At 40.6% G+C, this 18,736-nt stretch overlaps 1 protein-coding gene across 5 annotated transcripts in view; it reads right to left on the bottom strand.

Annotated features, from left to right (window-relative positions):
* The window catches only part of LOC118397254 (limbic system-associated membrane protein-like), a 1,147,967-nt gene that overhangs the window by 140,915 nt on the left and 988,316 nt on the right, over positions 1-18,736 (bottom strand). For 4 of the 5 annotated variants that reach the window (XM_035791838.2, XM_035791839.2, XM_035791837.2 and 1 more), the window contains exon 2: positions 6,802-6,880. In XM_035791838.2, coding sequence (XP_035647731.1) covers positions 6,802-6,880 — 79 coding nt within the window. Of the gene's footprint in view, positions 1-6,801; positions 7,314-18,736 lie in introns of those variants that run through there. The other variant, XM_035791836.2, reaches the window with a different exon arrangement.

Below are 18,736 nucleotides of genomic sequence, written 5' to 3'. Positions count from 1 at the left end.
TGTGAAATTGTGTAGCACGGTTTCTCTCCTTATGTTCCAGCCAATGTTTTTTCCTATTTAAAATGTGACAATGCTTGTGATATGGTTGCGGCATGTATAAGCATAGTAATAGTTGCAAAACATTACTAATAGTACCAAAAAAGTTGAACTTGACCCCATTTGATATTTAAGATAAATATTTCTACAATAGGATCTTGAAATAACAGGAACACAAACACCAGTTCACTTATTCAAAGTAATTGAATTCACATTTTTCAAATCAGGACACAAGAGCCATTCATGTCTCATAACGGAATTATGTAAATGTGTTCAGATTTGGTTTATTTTCTATCAATCTATGCCATCTATGGCACGCAGTGATGTCCTCTGTGGGTCACTTGCCAAGGATTCCTGGTAGAGTGTTAAGCCCCTATGAACATTACAGTACTGGAGATGAACACTTACAGTAAGTGCCCTCCTTCTGAGTATGCTAACGAACTACTTATCAATGACTGCTCTTCCAAATTGAAAATCCATGTTTGGAGTCAATGACTTGGCAATTGTTAGAGGTAATGGGTGATTTATATGGTCATAATAACACAACCACATTACTCTTAATAGATTTAGTGGATCTTTTGGACTTGAAAATATGTGTCTAGGAAAAGTGACCCACACAGAGAACAGACAGGAACAGACAGTCTGGTATTTACAGTAAATTATCAATGTGCAGTTCTTAAAGAGAACAATGAAAATGCATTTTCGGTAGTGGAATTATGCAAATGGTCATAATCTCTTAACTGTAAGGTTTGGATTTGGATCGGGATCTGTGAGTCAACAGTTAGCGAAGCCATTCATTTTCTGCTGGGATCAATAGCAGCTAGTATTGTAATCAACACTTGAATAATTCTCTGTTGTAAAATCCTTCAACACTCAGAGGCAATCTCTTTGTAAATCCCACCACAAACCAAAAAGTAGATAAACTTAAAATAAAACGGCCTGCTCATTATAATGAGAATTGACAACATTCCAACACTTATACTGGAGAGGTTTGGGTGTGTTTCAGTAGCCTTGAAAACAAATACTATTAAATGAGCTGAAAAGTGTTCCATCCTTCCATACACTTGAAACTATGTCCCAAAGTACATGGAACCAGTATTGAGTAGGCATCATTTATCTGGTTTCATCCTCAAAGGATGGAATGTCTGACATACTGTAGATAGACCATATTCCAGACACTGACACACTTAGAGTTGAAGAAGTTGGAAGTTTACATACACCTTAGCAAAATACATTTAAACTACATTTTTCACAATTCCTGACATTTAATCAGAGTAAATATTCCCTTATGTCTCTATTTGGTTTGGTCAGGGTGTGATTTGGGGTGGTCATTCTATGTTTTGTTATCTAGGATTTTTGTATTTCTATGTTTTGGCCGGGTATGGTTCTCAATCAGGGCCAGCTATCTATCGTTGTCTCTGATCGGGAACCATACTTAGGTAGCCCGTTTTCCCTCCCTTCTTTGTGGGAAGTTGACTTTGTTTAGGGCACATTGCCTTTCGCTTTACGGTTTGTTTGTAGTGTTTATTGTTTTTGTCGGCGTCATCTTCATTGCTGAGTGGCGTTTCAGGTTATGTCGATATAGGATTTTTTTTTCTGAGGTATTGGCTGATTTCTTTTAATTTTCCCATGATGTCAAGCAAAGAGGCACTGAGTCTGAAGGTAGGCCTTGAAATACATCCACAGGTACACCTCCAATTGACTCAAATGATGTCAATTAGCCATGAAATAATTTTCTGGATTTTTCCAAGTTGTTTAAAGGCACAGTTAACTTAGTGTATGTAAACTTCTGACCCACTGGAATTGTGATGCAGTGAATTATAAGTGAAATAATCTGTCTGTAAACAATTGTTGGAAAAATTACTTGTGTCATGCACAAAGTAGATGTCCTAACCGATTGGCCAAAACTACATTAAAACTATATTTAACGACTCCAACCTAAGTGTATGTTAACTTCTGTACAACTGTACAGCAGAGAAGAGAAATCTTGTTTTGACGACAAATGTTACAGGAAAATGTCAAATAAAATGAGATTTCCTTCAAACGTGAGCTGAACTATAAGGAGATAGTAATTCCCTAGATAACACTGCACCATCCTTTCAAGGCCACATTAGCCATCAAACCACAATGTATTCCAGTCTGATCCTGATCCGATGCATACGGGGCCATATTAAAGCTATTGTTTGGGATTCTAAAAACAACAAAACAGCCAGCCCGACACATTTTGGTATACAACTGAGGGATGAGCCTGGTGAAATGTAACCTTTTTATATGTACATATGAATAATTGAAATGACCATTATAAGGATTCCCAGATCCCAAATTGTAGCTTTAAAATGCTACACGGGGCCTGCTATGTCAGTGTATCTCTATGAGAACCTGCTTCACAGGTCTGATATCTGAACCTAGCAGGTTTCAAACACACTGAGCCTTTCATACTTTAATTGAAAAGGGATATTCGGGTGTCTGACATCCGGGCCTAAGGGCAAAACACAAGCCTGCAATGATCTCCACCCAAATACCACGAAAGGGAGCGGATATTGTCAAATCAATGATAATTGACCCGGAGGAGAGCAATCCCGGTGTCTGTGTCATTAATGCTTTAATAAGCTATTGTCAATTTTCTGCGCTTCTCCCACATCAGAACGCACACCCTGCAGGCCATGGACTGCCAACTAGTGAAAAAGCAATTAAAAAGTAATGCATTGTGACACAGAAATGCTGCAAAGGGATACAAAATAACTTTGAGATCCAGCCGTGATTCACTGTGACTGAAAAGGATTAATTTGGGTTGTTGAGGTGGTATCAATCTCGAAGTAGTTCAGAATGTGGGACACTTTCACTGCAATCTAAATGTTTGGGGATGTAACAAGACGTTTGAGATTAATTTAGTTGAAGCACGCAGAGAAGAAAATGTTCAACTGGTATTAAGTCAAATGTCAGCCAAAGACGTCAATAAAACGTAATCGGCATGACTCTAAGCTACAGTGGACTTCTACAGTACTTCATCTAAAGAATGCGTCAACATAGACTGCTGTACTAACACATTCATGTCATGTGAATCTCATCTCTTGTATTTGAGACTGACTTAAACAATCTCAGAGTTTAACAGATTAACTAGCCAAGCAAATGAGGTTAAAATAACCTTTACAACACCTTTATTTGAATCAATATCAAAGTGTTGATGCTGAAAAAGGACAATTATTTTGGTAACTTTACTTGCATGTCTTATAAGGCCATTTTTCTTTGTCATTTTAGGAACATTGTTACTAGTACACCACAGCTACTGTGTAACAAAATTGTTTCTTTAAGGGTTCAGCTCCACCTATGCCTGTAATGTCATAACTAAGCCGCAGGCATCGGTAATGGAGTCAAGGCTATATTATTTCTCTAGGCCACGGATATCCCAACAGCACAGCGAAACCAGCTTATGGAATCACATTGGCTACACTTTCTCATGCAACAAATGACTACCCTGGGGCCCCCCCTGAAAGTTCTCTCAGTGGCCCTTGTTCTTTTATATATATTTATTTATCCGATTTGTCTGTTGAAACTGGGGAGTGAAAAATGCATGTTGTTCGGTCGGGCTACTGGGCACACAACTGCAGTTTGTTGTGTAGTCATTGATGACTGAGTTAACTGTTAAAAAGTAAACTTGAAGTCAATTTATGTTCACGAATGCAACTTCAGGAATCATGTTTTAATATTAGGCGCACTGAGTGACACTGTATGGAAGGAAACAACTCGGCACTGAGTAGAACATATATTACTGTACAGGCCAGGTGACGGATAAACTCACTCTTAATTGAAGGAAATGAATGCACTGAGTAAACTGATTGGCTGGATTTTTAAATGGATATCAATTGGTGAGCCTTAGTAAGATTTAAAAGTAACCACGTTGGAATTTGATTGACTTGATGATCAAGTAATTGAATTGATGGTAGCAATTAGTGAGAGGAAATCCAGTAAGTGGATTATAGGTCCTAAACCTGCTGGGCCTGGCTGTGACAACACCAGAGTGATCAGCACACCTTTTGACCTACAGGTTAACAATATAGGCTACCACAGGTTTTGAGATATTCCCATTGCTGCACTACTGCATCACCATGAGAGGATCAAGTGTATATCGTTCTTTAAACTGAAAGTTAAATGTTTGTCACTTTTTTTGTAACTTTCAACAGTTCTTATGTTGCGTCAGATGATGACGTTAATCTGTACAATCCCTCACTCCTTACAGACGACAAGTGCGACAATTAATTAAATGGTAGTGTGATATAAATGTTCAGGTCTAAAGAAGCTAGATAATTATTGAATTAATGTCTTCAATATAATATCTGAATGTGATTTGCCATTAGAACATGATGGTGTGCTCCGATACAGTCTTATGTAGGAGAACATTTACAGTGAATTGACACTTTTGTAAATATATTGTATGTGGACACGCCTTCAAATGAGTGGATTTGGCTTTCAGCCACATTTTATACAGGTGTATAGAATTGAGCACACAGCCATACAATAGACAAACACTGGCAGTAAAATGGTATTACAGAAGAGCTCAGTGACTTTCAACGTGGTACTATCATAGGATGCCACCCTCCCGTCAAATTTCTGCCCTGCGAAAGCTGCTCCGGTCAACTGTAAATGCTGTTAGTGTGAAGTGGAAACGTCAAGGAGCAACACCGACTCAGCCGCGAGGTGGTAGGCCATAAAGGCTCACAGAACGGGACCACCGAGTGCTGAAGCAGGTAGCGCGTAAAAATTGTCTTTCCTCGTTTGCAACACTCACTAACACATTCCAAACTGAGCAACGTGAACTGTTCATCGGAAGCTTCCTGAAATAGGTTTCCATGGCCGAGCAGCCGCATACAATTGTAAGATCACCATGCGCAATGCCAAGCGTCGGCTGGAGTGTTATAAAGCTTGCTGACATTGGACTCTGGAGCAGTGGAAACGCGTTTTCTGGAGTGATGAATCACGCTTCACCATCTGTCAGTCCGACGGACGAATCTGGGTTTGGTAGATGCCAGGAGAACGCTTCTTGTTCCAATTCATGGTGCCAACTGTAAAGTTTGGTGGAGGAAGGTACACACAGAAAGAGTCTGTTGAGTTTGGTGTGGAAGAAATTGACTGGCCTGCACAGAGCCCTGACCTCAACCCTGACTGCGAGACAGGCCTAATCGCCCAACATCAGTGCCCGACCTCACTAATTCTCTTGTGGCTGAATGGAAGCAAGTCCCCACAGCAATGTTCCAACATCTAGTGGAAAGCCTTCCCAGAAGAGTGGAGCCTGTTATAGCAGCCAAGGGGGGACCAACTCCATATTAATGGTTTTGGAATTAGATGTTTGACGAGCAGGTGTCCACATACTTTTGGTCATGTAGTATGTGAGTTGATTATATTATATATATATATATATATAATATAATCAACTCACATACTACATGACCAAAAGTATATATATATATATTACAGCTTGGCATGCAGAGGCACTGTAAGGCAATACAGCCCAGTAGGGGCGTGTCTGGGTCAATGATTCCCAAACTCCATAGACAACCCATCTACTGCAGTCAGCGAATATAAAACAATACTCTCTTTGTCTCTGTCTGGTGCAATGCATGCACCTCACAATGGGTATAAAACCTAACATTGCTTTATAAAGATCAGATTGCTCTCATTTAACATTACACAAAAATAAAAATATCATACATAACATCAATAATGCAAAATTCCTAGCTATTTTTTCAGACGTTTCAGTCATTATGGTTCATTCTTAACCATGTAGGCTGTGCCACAAATAAACTCTACATGAGCATACTTTTCCATTCAGCGGTAAAACAAATAAATCAGCAGGTGTGTGTGAGGGAGAGTGAGTTAAAGAGAGAAATATTGTTGTTGTGTCTTGCATAATTAGTTTTGGGGAGGGGGAGGGGTAATCATTGCCCCTCGCTGACCTGCCAGTCCAAAAACACATGGCTGTGACCACGTGACTAATGACATCTGTGTCCAACAATAACATAATAGCCTTAAATTGACAGCTTGCATTGTCTGGAAAGGTGATTAACTATAAGGCTAAATCTACTCCCGACGTAATTGGCACAAAGAAAATATGGATTTTATTCACAGTGAAGCGCTTTGGACTTATTTTTCATAACCGGGTAATATGGGCTGTTGTGCAATTCGGAAATCAAACTGCATCTTTATGTATTGTAGGCTACCCCACGCAGCACTTGCCTGTACTCTCCCCATTGAAAAGAGTAGCCTCCTATAATCTGCCGCTTCCCGGGCATCATGTGGGGGCAATTCTATGACACACTTAACGTTTTCAGTGATTTCCAATAAATACCAGGGCAATGTCGTTTAAACTAGGCTACATCATTATTTTTGCAGTTTGGGGATGATAATGTGACTGTGGCATAGACTACATAATAAACCAGGCTACGGAGCAACATCAAATCGCATATCAGATCAAAATGAAAATAAGTCTCTTGAAATCCACACTTTCAAAAAATATGCATATTTTTATCACTACATTTCTCATACCCTACTGATGAGTATTTAACTTAGTTGATGTCCTATTTAATGTAAAACACACCATGTAACATTTCAATATTTTCAGTCGCCTACACATTAGCGAACGTGTCAATTGTATCATTGATCATTTCATTCCATGCTGGTTCTATGCTTTGCATACAAAACTCAGCATCATACAAAACTCAGCATCACTTCGAGGCTGCGGATGAATGGAAAGTTGGACAGGGACCTTACCTGATAACCGCTGTATCACCCTGGCGGATAGTAATGTTGTCGGTCGCTCGCTGCATATCCACACTTCGGACGGGGAACCCTGTAGGAATAAGACACAGGAGTCTGAAAAAAGAAGCCTGCAATTGCCTCCAACACGGTCTCCTTCCGACCAGCATTTCGAACTGGGCGCGCAGAGATCCCAGAGAAAGTGTTTGGACTTGTAAAAGGGAATTGAAGTGGCGCTCCGACCCTTGGCAATAACCTACTCCACGACAAAGTGTGACCAGGAGTTTCTATGATGTTGAGGAAGATAAATATGCGTTGAAACAACGAAAGCAAAATGGCTTGGAGGAAAACATATATTCCGTAAACCCTCTCTGAAAGCCCTGTATTCCACTGTGCTTTCAGCTCCCGCGTAAAGGCTGCGATAGACAGGCAGCAGAGTTCTTTAGAGGTGGGGAGGAAATTCAGTCCTCTCCAGTCACCAGCGCCTCTCACTCTAGAGCTCTCTCTACCCGATTACCCCACCCCCGCTTATACATCGCACTGCTGCCCCCTTCATGAGAGTCTGATGCGCCTTTTTTGGTTGTCACGACAACAGCACCAGCTGAGGTCCCTTTCTACTAGACACAACTGCGGTCGGCAGCTGAGAGGAGAGGAAAGTCATTGGCTATGTGTCTAAGTAAATGCCTCGCTTGTTGTTCTAGGTCCACAGTTAAGACTACATGCCAACATGGTCATGACGTAACCCAAAGAAATTAGAAGGAACATTTAGTTAATTAAATCATATTTATGGGCTTACAGGTTCACATTTTAATTGGTTGATATATATATATATTACATTTATGTCAAATGTGTGCGGCAGGCTTTTCAGCTGTAAAAACCCACAGTATTGAATGCATTGTGCTGGCTTTCCCTCATACATAGAAATAGAATGATAATTCTATTATAATTCTGTCATTCTATTTCTATGATACCATATAGCCTATTTCAGGTATTTCAAGATTACTGTAGGGCCACCAGTATAGCCCAGCTATGGAGCTTAATTGCTCAACACTGAAGACCTTGTTGAGTGGTATGCAGTATAGCCAGGTAAGGTAAGGTGACAAGGTGCACAACATCCTTGCTTGTCTAATGGGGCGGCAGCCTAGTGGTTAGAGCGGTGGACTAGTAACCGGAAGGTTGCAAGTTCAAACCCCCGAGTTGACAAGGTACAAATCTGTCGTTCTGCCCCTGAACAGGCAGTTAACCCACTAGGCCGTCATTGAAAATAAGAATTTGTTCTTAACTGACTTGCCTAGTTAAATAAAGGTAAAATAAATAAATGCCAATTCAATTCACCTCTGGAGGTTACCATCCTACTGCTGACACCAACAGAACTGAATGCCATATAGGGGTCTGAATGCCAAATAGGGGTCTGAATGCCAAAAGGCTTCTTAACATCTTCTACCCCCCCCCCAAAGCCATAAGACTCCTAAACAGCCAATCAAGGGGCTACCCAGACCCCTCTTTTACGCTGCTGCTACTCTCTGTTTATTATCTATGCATATCTATGCATTTAACTCTACCTACATGTACATATTACCTTAATTACCTCGACTAACCGGTGCCCCCGCACATTGACTTTATACCAGTACCCCCTGTTTATACAGTAGCTTCACTGTTGCTTTTTACTGCCTCTATTTAATGATTTGTTACTTTTCTTTTCTATTTTTTTACTTTTTACTTAACACTTTTTTTCCCTTAAACTTATTTAAAGCATTAAGGGCTTGTAAAGTAAGCATTTCACTGTAAGGACTTGATATAGCTTATGTTAGATTTTTTTGTTGTCTCAAAATATTATTTACGTGTTCTATTTTGTAAGCTAAAATATTTCTTAAAAGGCTACAGGAACATATTCAACAGTGAAGATTTATTTGGGGGAAGATTACTGTTCAGACATACATTTTCTCTTAATACGCTCATCACATTTAGCTTGGATAAAGTCACTTAAGACGAACGAGCTGATGGGTAGAGTTGTTTATTGTTTATAGGGTCATGCCCAATCTGTCATCATAAAACTGTGTCTAGACACATTGGCTTTGATTTTGACAAGGATGGTAATTATAATCACTTTGGCTGTCACTGGAGCAAGGGCAAGAGATGCAAGGGCATGCCTTCAACTTCATCAGAAATGTAAATGTGCCAACCCCAATGTGCCAACCAATAAGTTGTTTTTATTTTTTTCTTGCTAATCAGGAAACAGATTTAATAGGCTGTGTCCTTATGTTCAATCACTCCACAGTTTAATTAATTGTTAAGTAAATGTAAATCATACAGTATTGCACAATTGATCACAGTGGGAAAAAGAGTCAAAAGCATCAGCATTCACTGCATGGCGTCTTCATCTGCGACATTGAACCTGGGTTTATATCCTGAATAAACACCACTATTTGTTATTATGATTAATGATCAAATGTAATCCTTTGTTGACTGCCAATGTAGCCTACAGCAGGGATCATCAACTAGATTCAGCCGTCTGACAATTTTTTTTTCTTGAGCGGATGGTCAGGGAGCCAGAACGTAATTATAAATCATTTGTAGACTGCAAATTGACCGCAAGAAGCCCAAACAGATTTCCCAAATTAAAATCAATTGGAGCTGATTTTCTGGTGTTTTTACAGTATTTTATGTCAAACATAAAAAAAAAATGCAATAAAAAATGACTCAAACTTGGGGGGCCAAATAAAATCACATGTGGGCCAAATTCAGCCTGCAGGCCACCGATTGGGGAACCCTGGCCTACAGGAACCGTCTGTGGTTGAAATAAATTGTAAAGTATAGCACTAAAACACACTTGGCTTCTCAGTTTTATCATCAGCAGCATGGTGCAATGAGGCTTCAGTGTGAGATTAGTCCAGAATGGAACTGCATCTGTGAGAGATAGGAGCATAATTAATATGGGACAGTTCATGGAAGTGCTAATATTAGTGCATTAGAGGGAGCACTAAAATGCTTTCCGCTGTGGATCATCCTCATACTCCTTAGAACAAAATGTCAAACTCCATCTTCCATTTTGAAAAGTAACAGAAGTTTTTGCCATTTTAGAGACATAATAGTTTGCACACTGCCAAGCTCTATGCATACTAAGGCCGATTGATTTTAAGTATGGATAAACTCTTCTATTCAAATGCTGGGCCAGATTAATTAAGCATGTGAATAAGGCTACAACATTAAAGTAGATCAATAACACATTAATATTAAGATAATTAATGAAACATTAAAGTGACAATTATTTTTGTGATTCACTCACTGACTTTCATGTTCTAGCTTTGCTCTTATACTCCTCGGATAATGATTGATACATATTTTGTACCAGTGCAAAACATTTAACTTAACCTGGTCCTAAATATACCATTTAAACATTATGCTCATCGTCATAGGCCTTCCACTGATACATGGCCAAGATCATTTAGAGCTACACCACCTCTCTCTTCGTCCCTCAGTCTGTACATTATCCTACTGCATTCGCATTATCCTACTGCAGTACAGTTACGTGACTGAGCACCAAGAACACAGAGACAGGGAGAGAAAGCCCCTCCTCCCTTTCTTTCCTTCTTATTTAACCCACCATACCGTCAACATATGATATGGTTACTGTTCACCTATTGCCGAGCCTGAACAAATGGTCGGTGATACTCCACTGCTCCTGTCCGATCACCCTTCCCTCGTCCACACACTAGACTAGAGAAACCCACTGAGCCCACCCCACTCTTCCCCAAATACTGTACTCTGCTGATGGAAAGAAGCCTGACAGACCTAATACCATGCTATTGGGCAGCTCCAAGCTCAGGGGATACCAGAGGGGTATTTTGAAACACTGGAAAACCCTGTTGCATGTTGGGAACTACATGCTGTGTTATGCAAGTCACATGGTAATACAGTATTAATAGTACTAGCCAGTGAATTTGGATGTTAAAGGTACAGTATTGTCACGAATCTCGCCGAAGATGGGGCCTCTTCCTGTTCGGGCGGCGCTCGGCGGTCGTCGTCGTCGGCCTATTAGCTGCCATCGATTCCCTTTCCTTTTGTTTCTGTTTATTGGGTTTAATTGGGTACACCTGTTTTGAGTTAGTGTTTGTTTGTAGGCTATTTAAGGGCACTAGGCCCGCTGGGTATTTGTGCGGGCTTGTTCTCTGTTATTTTGGTGTTGGTGTATAAGTGTATTCTCATTATTTTCCGGACAGTTTTAGTCCTGTGTATTTTGGACGGGTGGTTTCTTACGCCCAAGTGTTGTCATGTCCATGTCTCCGCTGTCATTGGAATAAATAGATTAACGTACGACATTACCTGCTCTCTGCGTTTGACTCCTCCTCCACCACACCATTTGTAGAAGTCGTAACAAGTATGAATAGTTATAAGTCCACATGCATGAAGGATAGCATTTTAGAGGCATTTTAGAGATTAGAAAAACAACCGTAATCCTACTCACCTATTTAGCATATTTATGCTTACTCATAACATGCAGCATTGTGAAGATTTGTCATGACTATTGCAATTTGCTCCATGTTGACACTCCACATGTCTGGAGAAAGTTTTGTTCCTCTGTCTTTGACCAAACTGTTATTGCCTAAGAGGAGAATGTAGTGAGAGAACACTGAGTGAGTGAACTGTATTGAGAGAACATTGAATGAGATTCAAATGTAGAACCTGAAATGAGGTGCACCAATATTTTTAACGGTTGTCTTCCTCTGACAAGGAGGAGTAGTAGGAAGGATCGGAGGACCAATGCGCAGCGTGGTAAGTGTTCATGATATTTATTATAACTCAGAACACTAAAGAACAAAACAATAAAGAGACAACGAACGAAACAAAACAGTCCTGTACGGTGAAAGCACAAAACAGAAAATAATCACCCACAACTCAAGGGTGAAAAAAGGCTACCGAAGTATGGTTCTCAATCAGGGACAACGATTGACAGCTGCCTCTGATTGAGAACCATACCAGGCCAAATACAGAAATCGCAAATCATAGAAAAAAAGAACTGCCCACCCCAACTCACGTCCTGACCAAACTAAAACAAAGACAAACCAAAGGAACTAAGGTCAGAACGTGACAATATGCCTGATTGAGGCCCATTTAAAGCCTGCCAAGCTGACCAGAGTGTCTGTTATCCCCTCATTAAACAATCCCCCTCTCCAAAATCACAAACTCATAAATATTGGAGAAGCAATTTCAGGTAAAAAAGGGTTCATCATTATTGAACTCTGCCAGGCATGATTCCTCATGAACTGTGTAGGGTAACCTGGTTATGAAAACCAATGGTTCTATGACTATTACTAAAATTTGGGTGATCAATGAGGCATTCTCACCCATGAGATCACGCTATTAACTAACGTACTATGGCCCATGTCAAAAGGGAAAAGGGAACATTAACGAACACGCCCACCTACAGGGTGTTCTGATTAATTCCATTCTCTTTGTGGGGGGAAAAAGTGGATGCATAATTTACCTTGACATTCCCGTCATACCCGAGCTCCTGGCAGCGAAATGCATGATATGCAGGAAAAAGGATACGGTACCCGCACTCAGCAATATATCACAGGAGGAACACATTGAATTACACCTTGGCCTGATGAGCCGTGTGTCAGCAAAACTCAAGCTGGCAGCAAAGACAAAAGAGAATGGCAATGTTGTTCTCAAAGTGGTGATTGACCTCCTTTTAGGGTTTCTGATGACGGAGAAACCTTGTTAGGGCCTCAACTAGTACTGAATTCCAAATCAACTACCTTGGCACTACCGTAGGATATTGCGGAAAGTATCAGATTGATCAGGTTCAGGATCAGGTGTAAAATGATGGGTGGGATTTTTGGCCCATTATTTACACCGATCCAATTGTTTCAGATCTACAGGAATGCGTAGGAAGTATGGGCTAGGAATACATTTGGAAATCAGCAAAAGTGTGGTTTGCTGTTAGTGTAAATCTCTGCCTATTTGGTGACGTTTCCTCTGTCATCAAATGCTGTCCAGTGAGTCATGAGATCTTTATGCTGACGTCAGTGCTGATAATGTCCAAACTGACATTCAGACTCATGGCGAGCAAGTTTGTTTTCATTCCCAGCCATATAGATTGATTACATGCCAAGCCAAGCCAGATAAACAAAATAATCATATTGTGTGTGCAGTGTTTGGATCCAAAACATCAGTCACACCAACGTGTTCTCTGGTAACAGACATTCCTTAAATATTTGGCTCGGCAAAAGCTATCATGGTTCCTCCACAAATCGATTGCGTCACACATGGAATAAACAACAAAAAAACAACTTGTTCGACATACAGTTGAAGTCGGAATTTTACATACACATAGGTTGGATTCATTAAAACTCCTTTTTTTCAACCACTCCACAAATTTCTTGTCAACAAACTATAGTTTTGGCAAGTTGGTTAGGACATCTACTTTGTGCATGACACAAGTCATTTTTCTAATGAATGTTTACAGACAAAGTCACTCATAATTCACTGTATTACAATTCCAGAGGATCAGACGTTTACATACACTAAGTTGACTGTGCCTTTAAACAGCTTGGAAAATTCCAGAAAATGATGTCATGGCTTTAGAAGCTTCTGATATCATTTGAGTCAATTGGAGCTGTATCTGTGAATCTATTTCAAGGCCTACCTTCAAACTCAGTGCCTCTTTGCTTGACATCATGGGAAAATCAAAAGAAATCACCTCAGAAAAAATGGTAGACCTCCACAAGTCTGGATCATCCTTGGGAGCAATTTCCGAATCGCTGAAGGTACCACGTTCATCTGTACAAACAATAGTACGCAAGTATAAACACCATGGGACCACGCAGCCGCCATACCACTCAGGAAGGAGACGCGTTCTGTCTCCTAGAGATGAATGTACTTTGGTGCAAAAAGTGGAAATCAACAACAGCAAAGGACCTTGTGAAGATGCTGGAGGAAACAGGTACAAAAGTATCTACAGTGCCTTGCGAAAGTGTATATCCACAGCAAAAAAGTCCTATATCGATATAACCTCAAAGGTCGCTCAACAATGAAGAAGCCACTGCTCCAAAACCGCCATAAAAAAGCTAGACTATGGTTTGCAACTGCACATGGGGACAAAGATCGTACTTTTTGGAGAAATGTCTTCTGGTCTGATGAAACAAAAATAGAACTGTTTGGCCATAATGACCATCGTTATGTTTGGAGGAAAAAAGGGGAGACTTTCAAGCCAAAGAACACCATCCGACCGTGAAGCACAGGGGGTGGCAGCATCATGTTATGGGGGTACTTTGCTGCAGGAGGGACTGGTGCACTTTACAAAATAGATGGCATCGTGAGTTAGGAAAATTGTGGATATATTGAAGCAACATCTCAAGACATCAGTCAGGAAGTTAAAGCTTGGTCTCAAATGGGTCTTCCAAATGGACAATGACCCCAAGCATACTTCCAAAGTTGTGGCAAAATGGCTTAAAGACAACAAAGTCAAGGTATTGACGTCGCCATCACAAAGCCCTGACCTCCATCCTATAGAAAATGTGTGGGCAGAACTGAAAAAGTGTGTGCGAGCAAGGAGGCCTGTAAACCTGACTCAGTTACACCAGCTCTGTCAGGAGGAATGGGCCAAAATTCACCCATCTTATTGTGGGAAGCTTGTTGAAGACTACCCCGAAACGTTTGACCCAAGTTAAGCAATTTAAAGGCAATGCTACCAAATACTAATTGAGTGTATGTAAACTTCTGACCCACTGAGAATGTGATGAAATAAATAAAAGCTGAAATAAATCATTCTCTCTACTATTATTCTGACATTTCACATTCTTAAAATGAAGTGGTTATCCTAGCTGACGTAAAACAGGGAATTTCAACTCAGATTAAATGGCAGGAATTGTGAAAAACAGAGGTTAAATGTATTTGGCTAAGGCGTATGTAATCTTCTGACTTCAACTGTAGCTAGGTTGCCAAAGATATTTACCTTCATAAAGTTGATCACAATGCGAAAACACAACTCAGAAGTGAATGCTTCAGTAACAAGCATATGCTTTCATTTTTGTTTTCACACAAGATGTTTTTCTCCAAGCTTTTTTTCCAGTGCAGAAAATCCATGCTACAATCTTACACAAGGTTAAAATCCTCAGACATTATGTACGGTTTGTGAGGTGAACAGGGACTAAGGTGTGAAAACACTCTGCATTCTCTGATATATGAACATACAGATGACTAGATCGTGCATATGGTACAATTGCTGAAATGATAACTCGCATGCAACCGAGAGCCAAATCCACAGTGCACAACATTCTCCAAGACAAGGCCAAAAGACCTGTGAATTCTTACATCACTGTTCCAACAATGTATTCTGTGATCAAAGGGAATCCAAAACATCTGATATGGGTCAATCTCCATGCAAATGGGGATCCTGACATTACGGTCGATGGTTGGAGAAGGTAATTCTGAAGGCGAGACAGTGGGAGTTTGACCTTTCTCAGAGTCTTAGCTCTATGTATCCCACCGGAGATGATCGCCTCACGTACTGTAGCAGCAACATCATCTTCTCCAAAGAGTTAATCTCCAACCCTCAGGTCATTCTTTTGCTATTCATTTCACAAACAGGCTGTCCACATAGAGGTGTATCAAATAGATCGAGCCATAGAAAAATATTGTATTGAATGCGAAAGCACAAGGAGAAAAGCAACTGAACACTGAGGTGTCGACGAAGGTGTTGACATACTGTACAGTACACATACTATCATACAGGTTTCGCTGACTGTTTGTGTTTTGTACACTGCAGATAGCTATTACTTGTTAGACTCAATGCCACAAACAGCCATTGCAAACACTATGTGCTTAACACTAGACTCACCGAGTTTCAGTATAGACATTAAGATAAACATTGCGACCAAATCAAGCTATAAAAATCTGAGCACCCACTGTACCTTTCACTATCTACCTCATAATATCTTATACACCCTATTTTTGGCAGCTTACAATCAACAACAATTGTTCATTTTACTGTTTCGACCACTTTTAATGTATCCGTTTGTTTAGTTTTTTTTAGTCTCTATTTAATGTTCAGCTTCGTGAGTTGTTGGTGCTTTCAGTTCTTACTTTTCTATGTGGCCTCTTCCATTATATGGGCATGGGAATAGTGGATGACTTGAAGGCAAATCTATGAAACCACAACAAAAACATACCACCACATGAGACTTGAAGGTTTCACAGGAAAATGGGTTTATTTTGTTTTTGTTTTGATTGTTGATCTGCAAAAGGTCTATCTGGTGGAAAACAAATCCCTCGGGATGTACATTTGAATTTAGGCCAAGCCCATGTCCTCCAAAAGGATACCTTCTGACAAACATCAGGCTAGGTAGTATCATGTATCAATCCTTATGTAGCCCCAGGGAAACATGTTGAATGATGCTCTGATGCTTAACTCCTGATCAACATTCCCATTTACAGGCTGGTTGAGGATCTAGTCCTAGGGGTGATCTTTTAGCACCCGATTGGAATTATAGATGAACATGTTCATCATGCAGATTATGAATTGTTGTTGTATTTTAATGAGAGGGAAACATTGTACCATTATTCAGCTACTAAGTCACTTTAATGGATATAAACATTAGTTTGATGGGCTAATGCATTGATTATTACATATGCATGGTGAAAATGGAACCCTGGCTGAGTTAAACGCTCAAAGTCAAGCAAATAGCACTATGGTTAGAGTGGCTGTTAGTAAGAGCCAAGGGGGATTTAATCCATGAGTGAACAGTAAAGATGGGTTAAACCACACATGATAATTGGTTCTCAGCTCTATGACTACATATATGGAGACCTTTAAAGCCAAACTGTAACGTGGGCCACCAACACTCCTTAACAAAGGAGTAAATTAATAAAAACAAACAACTGCACATTGCATATACACAGATCACACAGCACAGCAAACAACACATATGAGCACATGCGCACTCATTCTCATGAAAACAGTAGAAAGTTAGTAGAAAGTAGAAAGTGGACTCTTCCAGCCCCAGATGAATTATGCAGTGCTTCTCCATATAAATGGATAGAGTCCCTTAATAAAGACTGAACTTCCTGGGATTTCTGGAGACAGAAGCCCCAAAGACCTATCTCCAGGTCCCCAGCCAAAATCTGCATTATTAAAAATGTTCTAATTAGTATACCATATAAAAGTACAGAGCACGAATTGTACAGAGCACAAACTGCCATCCCCACCCATTTCTTTACATATGGAACATTTGCTTTAACTTGTTATATTTTTCATGTTCGAATCGAACCCATGAAACAAACGTTGTTGCAGTGCGAAGGAGAGATCAGCAGAATAATTTGAGGGGACCAGGGAGGAGAACTCCCTAATAGCCAATGAGTACACACACAGTCTTAAGAAATGTACACCTCCTTTCACTGTGTCAGCTAATAAGAGGAAATTGAATTAATTTGAATTATCATAGCATTAAATTATCATACAGCCATTACGCCAAGAGTGGAATCTACTATTGTTCCCTACGATAGATCAGGACATCTAAGCTTATGGTACAGTTAATGCTAGGAGGAGACAGTAGTATCTTCCACCCATTTGCTATATGTTAGACTCTAGACTGATCCATTTTCATCTACACCACCTCTATGCACAGACACCCGTAGTAACTACAGTACTGTATGCTAATCCAATAGTTTACGCATAGATTGTTTACCACTGGAGTAGCTGGATGGATTATGTGACTCTTGACCTACGGAGAACGTGCAGCCCCTCCTACAGCGCTAATTGCTCTGTCTGTCCTCAGCCAGAGCTGGGTGCTTCTGTTCTGCTCCCTGTTGGAAATGGACCGGTGCGTGATGGAAGGAGGGACGGGAAGGGAAGGTCAGAAGGGAGCGGAGGTGACCTATAATCCATCACAGTGTTATTACTCAGGCCTCATGCATAATGACCCAGAGCAAGGCGCGCTGACACCAGCCAGCGGTGAGTCCTGGGGTGCACAGCGCAGTCAGAGCAGCTCCTCCATCTGCTGTAGCTGCACCATGCGAGCTCAGCCAAGGGCAAGGACACCTCAGTTTGCACTGTGGTATCATTACTATTTCACAGGTCCTACAACTACCACTCAGCACTCTCATAGGGTTGCCACTGCTCCGCCTTGTAGAATCACAGGGTTGTAGCCGTCTCATAGAACAGCTACGTATGTCCCACAGAATATTTTCCTCACGCTTACGTAACGCTGAGGTGTCTCAGACCTTCTACAACTACAGTGGCTGGCTTTCAGACATCAACTCCGTCTTCAAGAACCACTATCCCTCATGAGCCTCATAGCATCTGTCTTACAGAGTCAGTCTCACTCTGTCCATTTTTTTCTCTCTCGATTTACCTCGAACAATCAGTCTCAGAGCAGTCTCAAATCAACTTGCAGAATCGCTGTCTCACTGTCCTAAAATCCCTGTCAGTCTTAGGGAGGAGGAGCTCTGTGGTCTGTCTTACATGATCACAATCTCCTAGAGTGGTGGTCTGTAACAGCTGGGCCCAAACCCGCTCTCACTTTATCACAATCTTATTGGAGTCATTGCAACACTGTCGGGTTGAGACCACTTTGCTGTCTGAAAGCATCATACTAGCAACAAAATTCCTCTGTCTCACATATCACCACCTTGACGCATTATTTCCGGCTTTAAAATGGATTTCCATCAATATTGTATGACACCATCATGTTCAGTGTTACATTTTATGTGCTTTGGGCAAGGGGAGAGAGGAGCTTGTGTTTTGTTTCCGCTGGCAAACAAATTACGAATAAAAAACCTTTGTCACATGAAGCCAATTAAGTTATTTAAATGACAAAGCAATGCATTGTTGGCGACAGTAGCTATTTCAAAAAACAAAGAAGATTTACTTAGAAATAACCAGGGGTGAATGTACAGCATGAATGAATAATGGAGATTTTGATGGCAAAATGTATAGAATTGGGAC

This window comes from Oncorhynchus keta, chromosome 18 (assembly GCF_023373465.1).
Source record: "Oncorhynchus keta strain PuntledgeMale-10-30-2019 chromosome 18, Oket_V2, whole genome shotgun sequence".
Lineage (NCBI taxonomy): Eukaryota > Metazoa > Chordata > Actinopteri > Salmoniformes > Salmonidae > Oncorhynchus > Oncorhynchus keta.
This window is presented reverse-complemented; position numbering and strand designations above follow the sequence as displayed.